General features: G+C 36.9%; 1 protein-coding gene across 1 annotated transcript in view; it reads left to right on the top strand.

Moving 5' to 3' along the window:
* CPE (carboxypeptidase E) overlaps window positions 1-19,222 on the top strand; it is a 128,223-nt gene that overhangs the window by 85,344 nt on the left and 23,657 nt on the right. Inside the window, exons 2-3 of the mRNA XM_078148136.1 lie at window positions 14,738-14,934; window positions 17,642-17,809. Of these exons, the coding sequence (XP_078004262.1) occupies window positions 14,738-14,934; window positions 17,642-17,809 (365 nt within the window). The remainder of the gene's footprint in view (window positions 1-14,737; window positions 14,935-17,641; window positions 17,810-19,222) is intronic.

The following is a 19,222-nucleotide window of genomic DNA, read 5'->3' as shown; positions in this document are numbered from 1 at the left end:
ATCTAGGATCCAAGTTATTCCTTTTATTAAACTTGGGGATTCTTTCACACTTCTTTTTGCACTTTCTCTGTGACTGAGTCTACCCAACAATCCAAGTTTGGCTTTCATTTAGCTGGAGAAATGGAAAGAGGTGGTTTGTTGGTTGGAGAAATATTGCTATTTGGTCTCATATAAATGGTCATTGTTGCCTAACTACCCTACATTGTGCCTGTAAACACTTTCAAAGTGAATATTGAAAACAATTCTAATGATGAATGTGATCTCTTCAGTTGACAAGTATAATGAATTAATTCCATATTTTATATGAAAAACTTCTCAGCTTTTTCTTTTGTTGTTTTTACTTCTCAGCTTTTTCAAGTGTTTTAGGAGCTGTTGTTGTTTGTCTACAATGATCTATTTGCAATTGCACTCTTAAGGGAGAATTTTTCCTACAACGAGTCAAACATTGAATTCTATTTCCAAAAATAGAACTGCAGTGCTTACTTGGTGTTTTCCAGGCTGGTCACCTGGGATTTCTTTTTTACTTTCTCATAAGCAGTTAGGCCATTTTATTTTCTTGAGATTTAAAGCCAAATACCATAGTTGAGAACTGACAAAAAGAATTGATAGAATTTCTGAATTGTAGGAGAATAGATGGAAACAACTGCTTTTCACTCACTCTTTATGGTGTCTGATTAAAGTGTAAGTGGTCTGTTTTTGTCGTGTCTTTCTTCCTCAATTTGTTTTTGTTGTGCCTTTTCTTTCTTTGTCGGTGTTGTTACTGGTCTTCTCTCCCCTCCAGTATCCCCTAAGCTTCAGAACTTGGTTTTCTCCATCTCTTTGTAAGTATTTGGAGGCCAGTTCACTTTGCTTTGTTGAGACTACCCTTCCTATTTATGCTCTCTTCTGCAGACAGGAGATGTATAGGTTTTTGCTTTTCCCAGCCTGGATTCCTGAAATCAGCAACCTCTAGTTTGTCTTAATAGGTTTTCTGACAAAAACAATAAACAAAAGAAAAAATTACAAGAGTGCGGAGGTCTTGAAAAAGCTAAGCCTGGTTGTTCTCTGCAAATGCTTGGGAGCTTAGGTTTAATATTTCTTAGTATCTTCCTCTTTCTTCTAAACTACTTTTTTTTTTTCCAGATCTGGTCCCTAGTTAACCCTTTCCAAGGCCTGAAGTACCTATCCATATTTCCCATATGGGTTGTGTAAAATTTACCCTCTCTCTTCGTGGAGAAATGAAGAATCTGTGAAAATCATGAATTTGGTTCTGCATCCTAATGGATAGAGAAAGCCATGGTGCAGAGAGAAGAGAGTCCTAATTTACAAACAATTGTACCTGCTCTCAAATGGAATGGGTTGCCCCTTGCTAAAGCAAAGCCTGTGGATGACCAATTCTTGGGGATGCTATGGAGGGAATCTTTGTTTCCTTACTGGTTGGACTAAATGGTTGCTGAGGTCCCTTCAAATCTGAGATTCTGTTATTATTTCTGATAGTGGAGAACACAAGACCATGCCAAAAGTATAGAGAGTCCAGCACTCTTACTCACATAATGTCAGGGTGGAGGAACTTGTCCAGTTCTTTGTAGAATTTTTTTGCCTCTTCATTTTCTGCAGCAGATATTTGATTTAGAAACTGGAATGCATCCCTCTACTTAGGTATAACTTCTTATGTATTATGGTTTTATTTATTAGAAGAATTTCAGTATTGATAGGATTAAATTTCTCTAGTAGTATATTAATACTTTGAGCCCCCCTGGGCTCTGGGCTCACACAGACCAGGTTTGTTCTAGGTCTTTCCCCCTCCCCCACCCAAGGGTCATATTCTCTTTTGGGTTCATTTGCCTGTAACCAAGGAACATTTGTCATGAACTCTCCTCCTCAGGAGCAAGCAAAGTCTGATTTTACTATGTGTTTCTGCAGGAATTCTGGACCTCCCACCACTGAATAGATTGCTGCCATTTCTTATTCTAGAAACATCCCCTATTAGTTGCTGTTCTCTTGGTAGAGTTTGCAAGAAAGGTGTGGGTGACTATATGTAATTATTATAGCTTTCTTCTCCAAAACAGCATTAAAGGTTCCTACCAGGAGCAGACTGTGCATGTGCACAGGTGTTCCTTTCCACTAGTTCCCTTCCCATCCCATTTTTATTTACTGAACTCTGGTCTAATCTTTGAATAGGAAAATGGTGATTAAAAAAAAAGAATATGGAGCAGGCCAGGCCTTATGGCTCACAGAGGGGTGACACCTCCAGTAAGAGTCTCATCCTCCCCAAAGTTCCAGTCAACTAGTCATCTTGAAGGCAGCAGCCCCGGTACCCAGAAAACAATTGGGAGTCTTCTTCATCTTCTTATTCCACTCTATAAGGGAAGAGATATGTTTATCAAATTGATGAGGAAAGCCCCTTGATTAATTCCATACCTTCCTCCCTGCTAAATACTTTACAATACATTATGTTTAACAAATTAAACTTAAAGCTACACTAATACTGCATAATTGGTTTCCTTTGTAATCCTATGTATTTTATTTTGTGCATTTAGAAACATTATTTTCAGGAGTCTGTAGGCTTCAATAGACTGCCATGGACTCTGAAGGAGTCCATGATATGAAAAAGGCTAAGAATCCCTGCTCTAGTCAAACCCTTCATTTATAGAATAGTCTCAGAAAGGGGAAATGACCTGCCTAAGGCAAGGCTGGGACTTGAGTCAATGCTCAGTTCCCCAAAAGATTTTAAAAAGGAAAATTTCCCTAGGCTTTCTGGGAAGGCACCACCTTTCTAAACTTACCTGTATAAATTTTGTTTCTTGTAGTTATATTACTTGCTCAGTATTTGCTTATCAGTAAACTGGAACTTGTCTCTGTCGCAACACTCATGTCTCCTGGTATTATTTGATATTCTTCACCCACATAGACTCTGTCAATATGATTACTCATCTTTTGCCCACATACAGGCAAAATTGGATGAGCTATCCATTTATTATGAGAATATTAGTGGGGAACAAACAGACTTTCACAAGTGATATTCAATGATGGATCATATTTGTACCATTTCACAATTAACTGAAAAATGCTGAAGATGTAAGATCCCACTGTGCTTGTTGGTTGATTATGAAAAAGCTTTTGATTCAACAGAACAATACACAGCTTTATCAGCTCTTTCACAACAATATGTCTTCCATCCATACCTCAAGATCACTTAGGATTCTTTGAAATATGTAACAACAGAAACAACCTTATTCAGTGACCCTCTGATAATAAATATGAATTAATGAAAAAGCATTGTTTAAGTGTGTGCTAAGTTCTAAAGATACAAATAGAAAAGCAAAACAGTCCCTGGTCTTAAGGAACAGAAATAGGAAATTTCAGCTAGAAGTCAGATTGTGGTTGATAGGGTATGAAAACAAGGTAGATGGTAATGCATCTTATTTAATGTCTTTTCCACCAATGAAACCATATCTATTTCTGATGCTGAGCTATTTGGCAGAGCCAAGGACTTGGGTGGTGAGAACTTTCTTTTCTTGGTGTTCAGTAGCTGTGGCTTTAGATGCAGTAGACAGGTTGCATCTTTACAAGAGCTACTTCCCTGTTGATGATTGTGGGGTCTGGGGTGGTAGCAGGGTTGGTAATCTGGAGGGTATAGCTATTCCCAGGGCTCTTGGTTTACCTGTCCATCAATGGCAATTGGTTAGTTGTTGGTATTGGTGGTTACAGGTATAGTGAGCCTCTTCTACACAAGAGTTGCTTTCGTTTGAAGATAGCCTGGCATAAAAGACTAGTGGTCTAGGCCACTTCTTGAACTGGGGGTCATGACCCCGTATGGGGTCGCAACCCACAATTTAAGAAGTGCTAAAGGAGTCATGAGTGGAAAAAGTTTAAGAAGCCCTGGAGGGGCATTGGAGTTTGTAGGGCTCTTAGACTCTGGGTTCTTTTTTTTTTTTTTTGTGAGGCAGTTGTGGTTAAGTGACTTGCCCAGAGTCACACAGCTAGAATTGTTATGTGTCTGAGGCCAGATTTGAGCTCAGGTCCTCCTGACTCCAGGGTCTGTGCTTTATCCACTGTGCCACCTAGCTGCCCCCTAGGCTCTGGGTTTTGGGCTGTTTCTTGTAGGGTACTAGAGAAGACAGTAATTGATGTGGTAGCATTGGATTGACTTACCTGACACATGTCATTTATTGTTTCTCCCTCAGGATGCCATGCTTCCTCATCTAGGATAGTTTGCCGTTCTAGTTTTTTTTTAATGGCATCAGACAAGGCATGTTTGCCAAAGGTATTCACCACAGTAATGAAAGAGATCTGGCACAAAGTCCAGGTCAAGGATCTCTGTGGATGGGGAGGTCCTTCAGGTACTCCTGTTTGTGGATGACATTGTGTGGATCATGTCAAGTCTAAAATGTTGTAGTGCTTCCTAGCAGAAGTCTCAAAATGCGGCTGTTCACGTAGAAAAGACCAGATGGAGGAAGAATGTTTATTGCCCAGATTTCAGACATTGCAATGTCTATTGCATTAGGATGGACAAGCAATAAAAGCTTGTGTAACAATATGTGTATCTGGGGCAATATAGATGGATGTTGAGCAGGGCTCAGATTTGAAAAAGAGGAGAGGAGCAAGCTGGACACTTTTGGGAGAAATTGCAAATGATCTTAAGCTTGTCATGAAAGTGAAAATTCATCTTTCTAATACTAATTAATAGTGTTACTCTATGGAAGCAAGATATGAAAGACCATTGTTGCTGAAGCTATCAACATGGGTGTCATGAAGAGGGCAATTGAAGGGTATATGGGGGATGTTAGTAGGTTGCAGCACATAAGCAACAAGAACCTCAAAAGGAGAACTGGTGTCAAGGATGTTACTGAGGTGTGTTGGATGAGAAAATATGCTGTGTATGTAGCAAGAGCAAGAGTTGACAGGTGGACAGTCAGAGTCCAGTGAGAGCTTTATTGCTAACCATACAATGTCTGGAGAAAATGATCCTCCAGAATATTGGGTAGACACCCCTTTTGAACTTTTGGGAGAACATGGACAAGAGTCACACAGGAAAGGCAGGAATGGTTGGGTTGCGATCTGGATTAGTAGAAGGAACTCTAAAATTCATAAGATCAGTAACCTATATGTGTCTTTGAGAAACGTTTTAGAAGAGTCTGTCTTGTCAGGTCATGACTATTTACTAAAAGATATAAAATTAAGCTGCTTAACATGACTTACGTTCAATCTTTGATTCATAGTTTGAAAGCCACATGAATGGTGGAAGAAATAGTATTTTTTTCTGGGCTAGCTTCTCTTTTAATTAAATAAACCAAAGTCTTCTCTACATCTAAAATTCTTAATAGATTGTCTTATCCTGGGTAATAAGGTAAAGCAGAAACATAAATTATTAATCATCTATGATTTCCTCATTTTCACCTTCTTGGATATCTCATTTGCAGAAAAGAAAAAAGTATTTTAGTAGGAGAAGGACTGTTGAAATGTTTAGAGATTTCCCATCCTTATTAAGCTTATGAACATTTTTTTAGGGCTAGAGTGTAGAGAAGGCAGAAGGACACACTGAGTTTTTGGCATCGTTGCTTCTTTCTATTTTAGAAGAAATATTTTCAATTCAATCCAGAGTTTTCCACTGGCTTCTTAAGGCCAGGCTGGCATAGCTAAAAAGAAAGCAGCCTTCACCAATGGGTATTTCTAAAGTTCTCAATGGATGGACACTAGATTTATATTCAGAAGAGCAAATAATAAAGTTATTAGGAGAACATCATGCCCAGGAGAAGATGATCATCTGAAATCTCATCATCATGCTGATTGACTCAGTTATGGATACTCAACACCTCAACTCCTTCAGCCTTTTCTTCCCTCTTATTGGAGGGCTTGAGGGTAGAACACCAAATTCCTCCCAAAGGAGTCCTTTATAAAGGGCTGAAGTTAGAATTTCCCAGCTAAGTCTCCACTTTCCATCAGCAACTCTGCTTGGATTGTGCTCCACAGAACATCATGAGCCTGCACACCACCTTCTTAGCTTCCTTTTCTGTGTTGTTTTCCTCCATTAAATTGTTAGCTCCTTGAGGGCAGGAAGTATTTTTTTTTCTTATTTGTATCCCCAGCACTTAGCACAATATCTACCACACAGTAGATGTTTATATTTATTGAATTGAAGTATTTATTAAAATGGATTTTCTTTTTTTAATTAATGTTTTAATTAATTAATTTTTAGTTTTCACCATTCACTTCCATAAGATTTTTAAGTTTTAAATTTTTTCCCCCTCACTCCCCACCTCCCTTCCCAAAATTGCATGCAATCTGATATAGGCTCTACATATACATTCCTATTAAACATTTTCACATTAGTCATGTTGTAAAGAAGAATTAGAACCAATAAAAGGAACCACAAGAAAGAAGAAACAAAACAAAACAGAAAAAAAAAGAAAGAGCAAATAGTATGCTTTGATCTGCATTCAAACTCCATAGTTCTTTCTCTGGCTTTGGATAGCATTTTCCATCATGAGACTTTTGGAGATGTCTTAGATCCTTGCATTGCTGAGAAGAGATAAGTCTTATCAAAGTCATAGCACAACATGGCTATTACTGTGTAAAATGTTCTCCTGGTTCTGCTCATTTCACTAAGCATCAGTCCATACAAGTCTTTCCAGGCTTTTCGGAAGTCCACTTGCTCATCATTTCTTATAGCACAATAATATTCCATTATATTCATATAACTTGTTCAGCCATTCCCCAGTTGATGAGCATCCCCTCAATTTCCAATTCTTTGCTACCACGGAAAGAACTGCTATAAATATTTTTGTACATGTGGGTCCTTTTCCCATTTAAAATGGATTTCTTTTTTTTTTTTTAAGGCAACTGGGGTTAAGTGACTTGCCCAGGTCACACAGCTAGTAAGTGTCAAGTGTTTAGTCTGAGGCCAGATTTGAACTCGGGTTCTCCTGACTTCAGGGCCAGTGCTCTATCCACTGCACCACCTAGTTGCCCCTTTAAAATGGATTTCTTAAAAAAAGCCATTATACATAGTAGGAATTATTGAAAGAATGGATATTTGATATTCTGAAATGTTAAAGTTTAATAAAATATCGTCATTATCATTACTAGTCTTGCATTATTTTGTGGCAAAATGTGCTTTACAATATTCAGTTATGATATTCAGTGGAGTCTTATAAATAATGCAAATAGGAAAGGAGCTTAGACTGTATTAGTGGAATCATATTGTCTAGAATGAGGGAGGTGATAGTCCTGCTGTAAACATAAGTTAGAACAGTGTAGTGGGAAACTCTTTTTCCCCCTGATTCTTTAAATGTATTTAGAGGAAAATCCTTCAGAAATTTTTTTCCTGGCCTTAGATTCCCCTTGTGGCAACTCCACGGAGAAATTGTCTCTTATCACATATGTTGGACAACTGCTTTGAGGACTAACAGGTATTTGGAAAAGCTCGTTGGCTTTAAATGGCAATAAATACTCCAATTTCGAAGAATGGTAGCTGTCTCTTTTTAGATTGGAAAGCTTAATCAATGCATGCTGAATTGAATTAAATTTAAGTGTAGCAGAGGGAGTGGTATGTTTCATAGAATCCTCAGGCAGGAGAATATCCTTGAGAAGTCCTCTCATCTCTCCCTCTATCTTTGGGAAGTAGCTAATTCTAAAACCTATACTAGACAGGTGATAAATAAGTCTTGACTTTAGGAGACTATTTGGTGGCTCACACATGCCAGAATATTACAAATGATATGTATTTGCTAATGCGTAATTAATAATTCTGAAAATAATTCTGTTATGCGTCTTTGGAAAGACTTCAGTCTTGAACTCCCATTATCTATGGAATGAAATATGATTTTATTTTTGGTACGGAGTTCAAATAGCTCCACTTGTTTTATTTCATTTATCCTTATGACAACTGTGGATTAAATCATTAGAGGGAAGAGTAAATTTTTCCTTTTTTGTTGTTGTTGTTGTGTGAGTAGGCAGTTTTTGTCTTTTCTTTTTTTCCTTTATTTTCTCTTTTTTTCTTTCCTTTTTGCTCATCTCTTCTGGAAAGGAAGAATCTATTTTTTTTTAATCACTCCCATCCTCTTCATATGTTTAATTGATCCCTACAGATTTGTTTCTTCTTTGGAAATGCATACAAAATTTTCATTTATTAATGCTCAAACATTTGTAGAATAGTGAAGTTCTTACTAGCAAGCTCTGAGAACCTTGGAGGAATCTTTGAAAGAGAAATCCACAGGTTATAAATATTTAAGACTAGCAAGCAAATGGAAATAATTAGCAACAAAAATGTCTTTGGCTCTTGGCACACCAAAGATTTCTCCTAGGAGAAAAGGGAGATTGCAGACCAAATCCAGTCTATTCCATTCTTATAATGGTGTCTAAATCAGCTCAATGGTTATACTCCTCACATTGCTATTTTTGTTGTATCCTTAAAGTGACTGATTATATGTGTATTTGTTTTAAGACTGTTTCTTAAAGAAGTATGTGGGGACCATGTCTGCCTCACACTTTGCAAATAGTTTGATTAAAATAGGTAATCTAGTTCAGCAGTATGTGATACCAATGATGTCCAAAGAAATACCCAGAGCTCGTATTTTAAAAGCATCACAGACCCTGAAATTTGTGCAACAACAAAGAATTAAATACATATTTTTTTCATTTCATGTGCTCATTTAAAAAATTTGACACCCAAGAAAGAATTGGTTTATTCCCACATATAAAAAGAAATAGGATGGAATCTTTCATATTCTGCAGGCCAAGTTGCAAAATTCTATCCCTTTTTTCTTTAAAAATGTTTTATTGTCTTTTATTTCCAGATACGCCCTATGCCCTACTGCCCCCAGAAACAGAACATTCTCTTGTTAACAAAGCACGAGTTAAGCAAAAACAACCATAAAAATGACTAACAATGTGAATGTCTGACAGTAGTATGCCTCAGTAGCTTTTCACCTACAGGCATCATCCCCTTTTCAAGAGAAGGGAGTTCTCTGGTATCACATTGGCTTTTCATTTGCTCAGAGTTTAGCATCCTTTTGGTGATCATTGCATTGACATTGTTGGAGTCGTTGTGGCTATTGTTCTTTTGATCTTGCTTAGCAAAGTCCTATCTTAGGCTGCCTATTGTAGTTTATGGTATTGTTTTGTTTTGTGATATTAACGTTCTGTGTCATTTGCTATTTTTTTTTTCTCAAGGCGAGGTCTTTGATACTATGTTGTCAAATCATCTAGGGGCTTGGGGCAGCTTCATCCAGAAAATAAAGAACTCAGTAATTACAAAACCACAAATGTAAGAATCTTTTCAGGAGGAAGGATAAAGGGTAGTCATGGTAGAATTACCTCTCTTCTTAGAGGCTTTGATTTAGTCCATGCCTAATGGCTTGATAGAATTCTGCCTCAGAATCTTTCTGATCTATTTACGGGTCTTAATTTCATCTTAATTTCTTTCACCGTTTGTGGCATATTGGCAAGTTTTGATGGTTTAACTCCAGAATCCATTTAAAAAAATAAATGTTTCATTGTATTTTAAATAATTATATAAAGTTGAACAACAGGCTATAAAATTTTTACGCAGTAAGACTTTGTCTAGATGTAATCCCTCTTGTATCAGACTTAGCATGGGTTTTTTAGGGAAAAAAGTAGTTCAAAATATTCCAGAAGAAGTATTTGTGTGTATGAATATGAAGGTCTGAAGTTCTGCAGTATTTCATTTTTGTGATGTGTTGAAGACTTTAAATTTCAAGCACATGTCTTGGAAACTTTAAATTCTACCCTTTATTCCTTCAAGGTATTCTCTTCCTTTCTTGTGCCATTCCAGCCATGCATCAGATTATACCTTATCCCAGGAATTTGCTTCCCTTTCTACTATCACTAAACAGCTACTGACATCCTACTTCCCTCCTTCAGTGGCAATTAGAAATGAGAATTTGGTCTCCTTTCTAAACCTTTAAGAATGATTTTTAATAAGCATACACTATGCTCATATTTTTCTACATGGATTTGAAAGAAAAAAATACAGTTTTCATAGATTTCTTTGTTGAAAAAAGTTATTTTAATGCTTTTTTTTGCTGTGTCACAAGTTCTCATTTTTATTTATTAACATCCCAAAAATCAGTTCTAGTGAACTTACATTTCTATGATCTACATAATTTTGAAAATTAATTATTTAGGCTCTAGAGACACTTTCTGATTTATTTTTGCTGAATGCAGTACTGGGAAGTCCTGAAGTATTGTAATGAACTGATTGACTTTAGAAGTCACGATTCCTGTTGGGTTGGATATTTAAGCAACATTTCTCATAACTTCATTGAGATCTGTAGAATATCTTAATGAAAGATTTTAGAAAATATATCTTATCTTGTTCTAACCAGGAAAACCTGAGTTCAGAGCTCACTTCTGACACATACTAGCTATGTGATCCTGTAAAATTAGGGCTCTAGAAAAACCTATAAGACTATCAGTTGTAGAGAAGTTGTACCAACCTGCATTGGTAGAAGTTCTCAGAGTTTCCTCTACCATTGAAATCATAAATCTAGTTCCTATTCCTGTCCCTTGTTCTGTGACAGATGGATGTGAATGAGCCAGAGCTGCTATTTTACCAGTTTAGGAAACTTCCAGTGTGGGAATACCCTCCACTGAGCTATGATTTCATGTCTTTGGTCACACTGATGGTGTTCAGAGGAAAGACATGAACCTGGGTCTTCTTGGCTCTATGTCAAGCACTCTATCTGCTTGTAGCACAGGTTTTTTAACCTGACTTGGAACTTAAGCATTTTGGGGGTAACTACTTCAGTTTATTTGGTTTGCTTTGTAATTTTTTATATTTCATTGTATGAATTAAAAACCTTATTCTGAGAAGGGCTCCATAGGCTTCATCAGATTACCAAAGGGTGTGCTCAGAAGGTTAAGACCCCCTGTTCTAAAGAGACCTAGCCTGGTGCTATTGTTTATATGTAGAGTTCAACATTTGGATTGATGCTGAGAATGAGGGAATAAAGTGAAATGTCTGAGTGGATTTGATTTATGAGATGAAGGTTCGCCTTGCACTCCTGGTCTTTTAAAGACTGCTTGATTAGTGAATGTGTGCCCTGTAGGATGATTGGAAAGCCATTAGCTCTCCTTATATGAAACTGAGCGACAGACAGAGAGAGCATCAGGGTTACTGCTTCTAAATATATACAATGCAAATGAGGTTGGATGAATTTCCAAAGTATGATGGCAATAAATAAATTTGTTTTTCAGGACCTCTGATTTGCTCCTTCATAAGGTGTAGAATAGATCAGCTGGCAAAGTAAGGGAAAAATAAAAAGAAACATTTAAAAAACAACCCCCAAAACCAGCTAGCAATTTACCCCAAGTAACCTGGGAGGATTTCAGGCTGCATTTCCTTTCTGCTGCTAAGAGATGAGATAACACACGGGCACTTATGGGCATTCACCAAGAATTGACGTACCTGGCAGCTGAAACCCTGTTTAAACCTGGGGTTTGTTCATCTATGGAGTCACTGTAAACAGGAAGGGCTGCGTCATTTATTTCGTTTATTAGTCTGCCTGCAAATCCAGTCTCCATAGTCTCAGGAAAATAAAAGAAGCAAGGCCTTCTAACTGATTGGAAGTTAAATGGGGGTGGTGGTGGGGTGGGATAAGAGAGAGAAGGAGAGAGATACAGAGACACACAGAGAAACAGAGAAGAGACAGAGATTCAGCAACTCTGTTTACAGAGATAGAGAGACAGAGAAACAGACACAGAGACAGATAGAGGAGTCACTTTGAACTCTGTTTTTCCTTTTGCTCAAATGAAGAGACAAAGGATCCTAAAGGCAGTAAGAGCCTCATTATGCCCAAATTAGCTTGTGCAGCTGCTTGCTGAGGATCTCTTATGGGTCTCCTGTGTTTGGTGGCCATGGAGATTATGCTTAGCATTTCATGGGAAATGAATTACACATGACATCATTGCCTCTCTCCTTTAATAATTTCACAAACTTATTTCTTGCCTGAGATCATCTTATACAAGAGTTGGGAAACTGATGGTGGTGATGATGATAATGATGAGATAAAGAAGATGATGAAGAATCACACACACTGTGGTTTGATTATCTCCACGAGGTGGGGTTGAATGTAACTGTTGGTGTGCTTTATAAAATACCTGGAGGTTAATTGTTTTTATAAAACATGTGCATCTTGCTAATGTTCTGGTGGTGATTTGTCAGTCTGTTCTATATTTCCTCCATCCTACTCCCCCTCTCACAGGTCAAATGAAAATGCAAACACATTAGTCAACTACTTGGCTTCTGTTTTGCTGAGAAGTCCCAATAGATTTCATTCTATTACTGTATATCAATATTTTGAATGGAAAGGCATGGCATAGTCTTGTCTTTGTGTTAATGTCTACCCACTTCAGTCTAGGAAAGACTCATGAGGGACTTATTGACTCCTACATGGTCTCCAAGAGGATGATAGGATAATAGACCTAGAGTTGGAAAGAACTCTGGAAACTATCTAGTCCAACTACTTCATTTTTCAGATGAAAAAACTGAGCCCAGGGAGGTTGTGACTTGTCCAAGGTCACATAGGTATAAGTGACAGAGGAAGGATTCAAATCTGGCTCTGACTCCGGAGCCAGTACTCTTTCCACTCTCTTAGGCTATTGCCAGAATGGGGAGGTATTTGCCATTTTTCATGGGCTGCAATGAATTTTAAATTCTTTTAAGAGGGAATAGGGAAATCCCACCTTATATCCACAGAAGGCAGCATATTGTGGAAAGAGTCCTGAATCTGGGGTCAGCTGGCTTACATCCAAATCCAGGTTTATTGTGTGGCCTTGTGCAAGTCATTTCCAGGCTTCAGTTTTTTCATTTATAGCAGTGAGATTGCCCACTGGAGAGAGTGCTGGGCCTGGAGTTAGGAAGACCTGAGTTCAAATCTGGCCTCAGACACTTACTTACTAGCTGTGTGACTCTGTTTGCCTCAGTTTCCTTATCTGTAAAATAAGGAAAATGATAGCATCTACCCCCTAGGGTTGTTATGAGGGCTCAATAAGATTGTAAAATGCTTAGCCTAGTGTCTGGTACAGAGTAAACATTATATAATAATAGCTATTAGCTATTATTATTCATTTGTAAAATGAAGAGGTTGGACTAGATGACGTCTAAGGTTCCTTCCAACTCTAAATCTATACACTTTGGGGAGTAGAACTGGAAAGTCAGAGGTTGTCTCTGTTTTAGAGATGAGAAAACTGAAGGCCAGTGAAGTGACTAGGTAATAGGTGGCAGAGCCAGACTTTGGACCCCTGTCCTTTGACTCTAGATTGAGTACTTTAGATCTTTGATTCTAGATTGTAGTACCAACTACATCATGTTGCTTCCTTGGGAACCAGAGAGCTTTTTGTAACTTGGAGCCACAGAAGTTGAGTCAACTTTGTGATCTACTTTCCAGAACTGGGTTAATGGAGTGGAACTGAATAACCTCTTACCTATAAAAGGCTTAAAGGAGTATACCCTAATGGTTCTTTTGGTTGCTAGGAACTCTAAATTTCCCAGTAACTGAGCACAAACATACAGGTAGCACAGGATGAGCACAGGATGTTGAAAAGAACTCTGGATTTGGAGTCAGGAAGAACCTAGGTTCAGACTCTGGCTCTACTATATACTAGGTGAATGACCCTTGGCAAGTCATAATCTCTACAATACTTACTTTATTCATCTGTAAAATAGGGTTGATAATGCTTATGAGACCTACCCCATAAGGCTGTTGTAAGGGAAATTCCTTTTAAATGTTACAGTGATATGTGAATGGGGAAAAAATATCTCCATTGCTGCTATTCCCAAATAGCCATTAAAATGTCTAGGTCCAGACATTTGAAAATTGTTTTAAAAAATAGCAGGTCTATATTTATTAGACCAGAGATTCTTAACCTTTTCTGTCATGTCTCCAAAGAATTTTTTTTAGAGTGCATAAAATACCCAAGGTTACAAAGGAGACCAATTAAATTGAAATAGTTTGTGTCTGTCAGTCTGTTCATCCATATCTCTCTTTTATCTATGAATCTCTATGAATCTATCCATCCATCTTTTGTATCCTCTGTTGTATCTACTGTGTCTATTGTGTGTATACATGTATGTATGTATGCATGTATCTATCTATCTATCTATGTCTGTCTGTCTATCTGTCTATCTACCTATGTTCAGGAATCCCAGGTTTAGAACCTTTGGATTAAAGGAAGAAGATGCTGGTGAGAAGGCCATCTCTGGAAGACTAGAAGGGCAAGTTATATATAAATAGTCCTGCTTCTACTTAGACTTCATCATTACATGAAGATTAGCATAAACAGAGGAGAAGAGGTCATGCAGTGGCGTGGTTCTCCATGATCAGAAATCACTTCACACAGACACTCAAGAATCTTATTAGAATGAAACTTAATCAGATACCATCTTGAAAGTGAAAGAATCTTTTTGCCTCAATGTTGAGGGGGCTACTGTGAGTTTTCATAGGTGATTGATTGCTGTAGCCTTGTAATAAGTTCTGGAGATTGGAAAGGGCAAGAAAGGACAAGGCCAGAGAGTATTTATTTTTTCTAATACTTGTCTTAAGAGGCAGCATGATATCGTAAATAGATTAAGTGTTGTGATTAGAGTTAAGAAGACTTGGGTTTGAATCCTGACACTCATAGTTATTAGCTGTGCCCAACCAAGGTCGGGCAGGTCTGAGTCTCAGTATCCTAAGAAATAAAATGGTCATATGTATATAAATTCATAATATTCTTAAATACATTTGTCTTTTAGGTGAGCCTGAATTCAAATACATTGGGAATATGCATGGTAATGAGGCTGTTGGCCGAGAATTGCTCATCTTCTTGGCTCAGTACCTGTGCAATGAATACCAGAAAGGAAATGAGACAGTTATCAACCTAATCCACAATACTCGCATCCACATTATGCCTTCCCTGAATCCTGATGGTTTTGAGAAAGCAGCATCTCAGGTGGGTGCAAAGAAAGACACAAATTAGTGATTTTTTTTTGTATGTGCAGATACATAAAACAGATACATATACATGTATGTGCAAACACATAGCTTATAGAAGCTTGGCTACTGGTAATTCATGAGACTGATAAATTACAAGGGAGAACATTTATCTAGTAAGCAGAGAATAGCATTTGTTAATTAAAATGAATACTAGGATAAGTTTTCATTAATAAACCTATTAATAAGTTCTTTTAACATTGCTAAATAAATAATACTCATTTTTCCAGATTGTTGATTAGGTAAATTTCCTGTTTAAAAACCTAAAATTTTGGGGGAATATGACAGGATCTAATAGTGTCATTACTGGCTCACAATATGTCCCATATGTATTAAGGGAATGAATCAGTGATTTGGTATGATAGCTCCCTCTGCTGAGTTTATAGGAGAAGGAGTGGTTTTCCCTAAGGACAATGTTTTAGTGATGTCAAGACCTTGTTTTTAGAAATCATGGAGCTCATTTCCAAGATAAAGCAATCCAGCATGTGTTTAACCCCCAAGAAAGCTGACAAAAGTGACCCCATAATTTTGTGAGTTATTGTTTGCTTTATTTATTTATTTATTTATTTATTCATTATTTATTTATTTATTTATTTATTTTTGAGAAAGAATGCCTTGTGTATGTTTCCCTTACCTTTTGGATACTTGTATGGCATTCTGGTTGTTTGAAATAAACTTATACTAATTTTGTGAAATGTGAAATGTTACAAGATTTAATATTTTTATTTGCTACCTCTGTTTTTCAAAATGCTTCTTTAAAAATAAAAATAAACTTTAATGGAAAAGAAAATAGAGACCTGATAGTTTGATTATGAAACAGTCCAGAAGCTTAACCCATAATGAAGGGGAAAATTAATGTGATTTCCAAAGTACTTATGATAAAAACAATAATATACATATATACATACACACATTCACAAATGCATACACATATATACACATACACATACACATACCCATACCCATACCCATACCCATACATATACATATACATATACATATACATATACATATACATATACATATACATATACATATACATATACATATACATATACATATACATATACATATACATATACATATCCCCTGCCAGTCTCCCGTTTTTTGAGAGTTATCCAGTTCTGTGTGATTATATAAAATAATTTTACTATTGTTTTCTAGCTTATAGTACCTTTGATCCATTCTTCAAAATAGGAAAGAATTTAACCCCATAAATTTTTTTTGTTCAAAACAAGATAATTCACATATAATAAAACTTACATTGAACATTTAAAAACATTCTTACTTTTTTAGATTTTCTACTGAATGAAACATTTTAAAACTGAATAAAAGAGCCCCAAATCACAAAGGTCTAGTGTTTTCTTTGTCCAACTCATCTACTTTTAGTAGGGGAATAAGAGGGAGACATATTAAACTTTAATATTGCTCATGCAAAGCTACTTTTTAGTTAAGAAGTCTAGCAGGCAATTCTTTTCAGTGTTATTTTTAAATAGGCACCAACCATTTGCAGAACCACTATCACAAACCAAATTAAAGTGGAGTGTTTTTCAAACTACCAACTATTAATCACCAACTAAAAAGACTTCCAGCCCTTGTGAATCCTGTGGAATAGTAAATCTTTTTATATTTATTTATGTGGAAGCATCAGTGTATGTATGGAGAAATTTTGTATTTCCAACTCCTTAGTGTTAGGAACAGACTGGCAAAGGAGTGAAGGGAAAAGGCAGATGGTATAATTAATGAGTGTGGTTAGGAGGAAGAGGAGTATGGACACTTTGCTGGTGTTTCTCAGACTTGCTCCATAATTCTGCCAATGTAGCATGAATTATTAGGAGGGAAAGAAATAGGAAAAATGATGAGTTCAGTGTCTAAAATTCCCATGTACTTTTCCTTTGATCTCTTCCTTGTTGGCAAGCCTCTGGACTGGAGACAGCAACTAGGTCTCACTTAAATCTCGGGTCTCTTTGCTGTCAAGCTGACTGAGGCTGAATTGATAAAACACCAAAGGAAAATTTGCTGATTATGATCTGAGTACCCAAAGGCATAGCTCTTGTGCTTGGCCTAATATAATGAATCTTCTGAGACCAATCTTCCTTTCCTCAGTTTAGGTTTGTGACAGAGGTCAGAAAGCATGTCAACACTAGTCTTATCATGTTTTCTCTTTCCCTTATGTATATCCCTCAACTACTCCCTATTAAAAAACACAATATGCTACTGGGAATGTGGCTATATTTGCTCCCTTCCCTCCCCTTGAGAGGTCAGGGTCACCATGTGCACTGCTATTGCTAACACAGGAGGCATGTTTTTTTTTTCTTTTTGGTGAGGCAGTTAGGGTTAAGTGACTTGCCCAGGGTCACACAGCTAGTAAGTGTCAAGTGTCTGAGGCCGGATTTGAACTTAAGTCCTCCTGACTCTAAGGCTGGAGCTCTATCCACTGTGCCACCTAGCTGCCTCCTGGAGGTATGTTTTTAAACTATATGAATACATGTCAAAATATAAGAATATCTTAATCAGTAAACTAGGGATAATACCACAAAACAATTCTTATGGTAAGAGTACTGTTGAGATGAAAGAATTACTCCCATTAATAGATTGTCAGATTCTTAGGTATTCATGACTAGAAAATGTTTAAAATAAATAATTGATTTGTTTTTGTTTTTCAGCCTGGTGAGCTTAAGGATTGGTTTGTAGGTAGAAGCAACGCCCAGGGAATAGATCTGAACCGAAATTTTCCTGACCTGGATAGGATTGTCTATGTTAATGAAAGAGAAGGTGGGCCAAACAATCACCTGTTGAAAAACATGAAGAAAATCGTGGACCAGAACACAAAGGTAAACAACATGCATATATTCATAGGCTCTGTTGCCTTTCTCTGAGAAAACTGCCTTTATAATCATGGAGAGTTTCTTGATAAGGATATAGCCAAACTTCTTTTTGATATAGCCAAACTTCTTTTTGGTTGGGGCTGAGCCTCTTTAATAACTGCAGAATCTGTGAACCATAGATATTAGCAGTTCCTAAGCCTGAAGATTCACTTTTCATCAGTGGATATAGAACAGTGATGGTAGGGAAGCAATAAATAAGGGAGCTGAAATACTGGTAGGCAAGACAGAGGTTTTGCTTTAATTCAACCATTTTTTATTAAGTGAAGAGTACTAGACTTGGTGTCAAGAGACCAGGGTGAGTCCAAATTTCGCTTAAAGGGTTATCTATCTATCTTGGGATTATAGACTTAGAGCTGAATGAGACCTTGGAGTCTGGTTAGTCCAAACTTCTAATTTTGCATATGAGGAAAGCGAGGCTTAGGGACAGTTATGTGATATCCCAAGTGACAGATTCAAGATTTGAATTTAGGTCCTCTGTTTTCCAAATCAATTTTTTTTTCTGCTATAGCAAAAAGGTGTGACTATGGACAATTCATTCAACCTGTCAGAGCCACATGGGTCAAATTGAAGTAGAGATACAGATGTTCATATTATCTACCTTGAAGGGTTCCTGTGAAGAAAGCATTTTGCAAACTTTAAAGTGCTATGTTAATATAAATTATTCTTGATAACTGCTTATTTTTTGCAAGGTATTATGTTAGGTGCTTCTCTGAAGGGCTATGAAAGGGAGAAGAGATATAGGTTGATGACTTAAAGAGAGTGATCAAATTATCAAAGGGGCACAGTCCTAGAGGAAATTAGAGTGAATGAATTCAAGGGCAGAATTAGAAGGGTTGTCTTTGTTTTGTTTGTCTGTTTGTTTTTTTGAAGAGTTGTCTTTGGCAAGGAGAAGGGTAATCTCTTTCTAAGCAACTGCATCAGTGGAGGAGACAATTGGGGATCCAGATATACTTGTTAGATCAGAGACTCCCAAACTTATTTGGCCTACCACCCACTTTTTTTTTTTTTGTGAGGCAATTGGGATTAAGTAACTTGCCCAGGGTCACACAGCTAGTAAGTGTCATGTGTCTGAGGCCAGATTTGAACTCAGGTCTTCCTGACTCCAAGGCCAGAACTTTATCCACCTAGCTCCCCCTACCACTCACTTTTCAAAAAAAAAAATTACTCAATACTCCCCAGGAAATCTCCTTTCTTTATCCCTTTAACAGTTTTTTTGAAATTTGCATCATTTCAAAAATTTTTAAATATAGTTTTAAAAATGATGCTTCTTAAATTTAATAATTTACTGTAAATTTGTATTTTTTCCTGCATTAAAATTTTGATGGTACAATATTGTGTCATGTAACCGTAGAGTATTGT

Source organism: Phascolarctos cinereus, unplaced genomic scaffold, assembly GCF_003287225.1.
Source record: "Phascolarctos cinereus isolate Bilbo 61053 unplaced genomic scaffold, phaCin_HiC Scaffold_9;HRSCAF=440, whole genome shotgun sequence".
Classification (NCBI taxonomy): Eukaryota; Metazoa; Chordata; class Mammalia; order Diprotodontia; family Phascolarctidae; genus Phascolarctos; species Phascolarctos cinereus.
This window is presented reverse-complemented; position numbering and strand designations above follow the sequence as displayed.